The sequence below is a fragment of the Macrobrachium nipponense genome, chromosome 17 (genome assembly GCF_015104395.2).
Source record: "Macrobrachium nipponense isolate FS-2020 chromosome 17, ASM1510439v2, whole genome shotgun sequence".
Lineage (NCBI taxonomy): Eukaryota > Metazoa > Arthropoda > Malacostraca > Decapoda > Palaemonidae > Macrobrachium > Macrobrachium nipponense.
This window is the reverse complement of record NC_087210.1, coordinates 35,185,297-35,189,553: the sequence shown is the minus strand read 5'-3', so window position 1 is coordinate 35,189,553 and position 4,257 is coordinate 35,185,297. Positions and strand designations below refer to the sequence as shown.

At 35.3% G+C, this 4,257-nt stretch overlaps 1 protein-coding gene across 1 annotated transcript; it reads left to right on the top strand.

Annotated features, from left to right (window-relative positions):
• The first annotated feature begins 3,195 nt into the window (after positions 1 to 3,195).
• On the top strand, positions 3,196 to 3,873 carry LOC135195882 (zinc finger BED domain-containing protein 5-like). The gene has a single exon (XM_064222391.1). It carries the CDS (start codon positions 3,196 to 3,198, stop codon positions 3,871 to 3,873), a length of 678 nt encoding a protein of 225 aa, XP_064078461.1.
• Positions 3,874 to 4,257: the final 384 nt, after the last annotated feature.

Genomic DNA, 4,257 nt, shown 5'->3' with positions numbered 1-4,257 from the left:
GACTTTCTTGGTCTACCCACTGCCTCAGCTATGATGTCTTTTGACTCCTGAGAAAGGACTTCAGGCCTTCCAAGATTCTCACTCTTTTCACGATGACAGTTATATGGAAATGAAGGATGCGCCAACATCCCTGGCCTCTCTGAAGGTTATAGCCCAAATTCGGTCAGTCCATCTGATTTCCTCCGAGTCGTTAGCCATGGCTGTATCTAACTCCATCACTCAGTCTGAAAATACAAGAAATGTAAAATGAAAAATAGTTTAATAGAAACTTAAGATAATGTACTTGGAGTTAGGCTATAGCAGAAAACTTCATAACTTTCCATTTATTCTGTGGAGGGGGGCCCTCTCATTTCGAAACACCCGGTGTATATATATATATATATATATATATATATATATATATATATATATATATAATAATTATATATATATATATATATATATATATATATATACCATATATATATCTACATATATGATATATATACATATGTATACACATGTGTGCATATGTATGTATGCAAACATGTATGTATATGAGGTATGAAGGCTTTCCATCATGTGTAAGAGCTATCTTCAGTTGTTCAAAATAAGTGCTTCATATTCTCTCTTTCTCCCAGTTAAAATGCATATCTATTTTCACACTTTCCTGCTTATATTATTCAAAATGTGGCGGAATAACATATTATTTATGTTACCGTGCAATTTTACAATAACGTAGTAATGTTGGACTTTCACATGTATTTATCTTCTATTGCACAATAACATCATATAATCATGCCTATAAACGTAAATACTACGGCAATGAAACGTAGCTTTGTCTGTTATCTTTATTTTATTGATTGACAATTCAGGTTTATTCTGTATAATAGTTCTCTTTCTCTCTCTCTCCCTCTCTCTCTCTTTATATATATATGTGTGTGTGTGTGTGTGTGTGTGTGTGTAAAATCTATACTAGTAACTTTTTTACCACATACATATGCAATTGTAATAGCCACAATGCCCTCTTAACTCCTTGAATTCTTTGCTCTTTTTTTGGATACGCTTGTCACTACAAAGCCTGAAGATCCAAGTTCAAAGAAAACGAACCCAATATCAGATTGAAAAAGGCTGTTCACATTTCCGACATTCTTAATTCTGGCCCTCTTGCAAATTTCTTCACTTAAAAGTAAAGTAAATTATTCATAATGCCAGTATTCCCCTCAAAAAAGTTTCTTTAGGTATGGAGGGTATAGCTTTTATAAAAGATATTGGAAATATCAGTTTGTTCCATTTTAAAAACTCAGACTTTAACAAGGATTTCGTTAAAGGGAATTTATTCTGTTCGTTTGAGGATGAAACAGTGCATATTCCTAAAAGTTTTTTAGATGCTCCTCATAAACTAAAAAACAAATCTGACATGAAAATTTCTGGTGGTCATGAGTAGGTCAGATTAACTCATTAAGGAATTTAGATTGCTCAGTGATGTTAATACTTAGACCAAGATTTTTGCTGCTCCATCTATTTCTGATATTCAGTCTACGTTTAACTATAAAATTAAGGACATTATAAAAGTTGGCGTTACCAAAGACATGAAAGATGTTATTCTTAGTAAACTGACAAGAAAGCTAATCTCGTTTAGTTATTTCATTGTTCTTCCAAAAATCCAGAAGGAGGGCATCCCTGTAATACTCCTCAAGCTGATTTGACTTCTTGGTTAACCGAGGTTTTAAGTGACTTAGTGGGAAATATATCAAGCTTCCATCCGAAAAATAACCTTGATTTCACTGATAGAATTATGGGTGAAAATTTGGATGGAATTATGTAGTCTGGACAACGTTACATTATTTACTAATGTACCTCTTGACTTTGGTCAATCTGGTCAAAATTACTGAAAAAGGAAAATTCACGCCACCTGTTCATAATAATAAATTATGTGAGCTCATAAAGACGTGTGTAGATTTTACCATATTCAAGTTCAAAGAAGATTTCTACCAACAAAAGGCAGGAGTTGCTATGGGATTCTTATTGTCACCTGTTTTAAAAAAAGACGTGTATAGCGTAGTTTTTCAATACTCTAATACTCTTAGAAAGAAAATTATCTAAAACAGTTGCAGAAAACAAAACACCAATGTCGGAGTCTATGCTATAGGGTGTAAAACTGTGACAAATGCTATACTAGTGAAAGTGGTCGTTCCCTGGATCACAGGCAACAGGAATGTATTACAGTCTGGCGTTTGGGTAATATTTACAACACCATTACTAAGCACAATTGGGAATGTACTATTAGGAGGATTTTGGAAGAGGCTCTCAACACGCTAAATGACATCTTTGAAGGGGGTGTTAATACTGACATTATGAATAATTTACTTTTCAGTGAAGAGATTTGCAAAAGAGCCAGATAAGGATTTCAGAAATGCGAGCAGCCTTCTTCAATTTGATAATGTAGGTAAGCACACTTCGTCAGTTCCAGAGTCTGACCTACAACCTATCATTTTGGATAACGACCCTCAGGATTTCATTCAAGAAGACCAGCGTTTTGTCCGGAATCGCAGATCACTGAGAATTCTGAAAAGGATTACAACCTAATGATTTGTACAAGTATATTTTAACCTTGTTTATCCATTTCAGTTTGTTTATATTTATTATTATTTCTTCACCATTGTTGTGTCTCTCATTTGATTTAGTGATCAAGTCCACAGAAGGATTTGATGATGCGAATATCAATCTTTTAAATTTGCAGATGCGGATGCGGATGAGGATATTTGATGACCATACCCTCGCAGATGCGGATGCGGATGCGGATGCGGATGCAGATGTGCATACTTTGTAAATCTAAATAATTTAGATATAATTAATCGTTAAAGATGGCTTTCAGCCAAATAATTCAAAATTGTACATTACTCTATAACATTTGATGAACTAATTGAAAATAGAAACATAAGTGATACTCATTTTTGTGAGTGCATTCTTTCATATGAACTTAAAATAGTAACATCGATACACGAACGCTTTAGTTGACTTAGCACAGTGGTTCTCAACCTGGGGGCCATGGCAAGAATTTAAAGGGGCCATGGTGGGCTGTTGCTAATTATACATTTCTAAATAATGTTAGGAATCTGAATAAAAAAAAAACCCTACCTGATGAACTTTGCAAGATCCTGGAGGCAGTGGTCAAATGAGTCAGCTTTATAAAAGCTGGAGCTCTTTGTAAAGATGGATTCGGAGCATGAAGCTCTCCTCTTTTACTCCCAAGTACACTGGCTTTCCAAGGGCAATGTTGTGAATCAAGTGTTTGAACTTTGGGGGGACCTTAAATCGTTCCTGGAAATGCAGGGGAAAGTTGATCTGTTGAGTCACTTCAATGATGTTTTGTGGAAGCCACATCTTGCATATTTAGCAGATATATTTGAGCAGTTAAATAGATTGAATCTAAAGCTACAGGGCAAGGAAAGAAATGTGTTTCACCTGATGGACTGTCTTCGTGGATTTTTTGCCAACCTTCAGAACTGGCAAAGGAAAGTTGCTGCCGGGAATATTGCCATGTTTGAAAACCTTTCAGCTGTCCTTGACAGGAATGAAGAAGATAGTCTACTTGACCCATTGCCTAAAACTGAAATCACTCAGCATCTGAGATCCTTGGAAAGTGAACTTAATATGTACTTCCCAGAGTTCGAGGAGGAAGAAGGGAAGTTCGTAAGGAATCCATTCTCTGGCACTCTTGATATTACTACCATTCCCAGTGTAGTTCAGGACGAGTTCCTTGATCTCAAACAGGATTCTGCTGCCAAAGATCTTTATGAAGAAAAATCTCTGAATGTATTCTGGTGTTCGATGCATCAGTCATATCCAAAAGTCAGCGAGATTGCATTTCGACAACTTTTGCCTTTTTGAACTTCCTATTTATGTGAGTCTGGTTTCTCTACCCTTCTATAAATCAAGAATCAGACCCCGATATGAGATGTGCATTGTCAGTGACACAACCTTGGATTTGTCAGCTGACTGAATAGAAACAATATCAGCCTTCCCACTTATGTGTGATAAAACATGCAGAGGTTAATTGAACTTTTTCCCAACCAAATTCAAATTTGCTATTGTCTGCTAGTCTTTTGTGGTTTAGTGATGTAAGTTAAGCATATCACAGAAATCTATCAAATATAAGATAATTATGACTAAACTTCGTAATAAAGCAAGAGTGTTCTCTTCATCAACACTGTATTTCTTTTTACCTTTTTTGGCTCATTGTACGATAAAGGTAACAAAACTCAAAGCTATTCT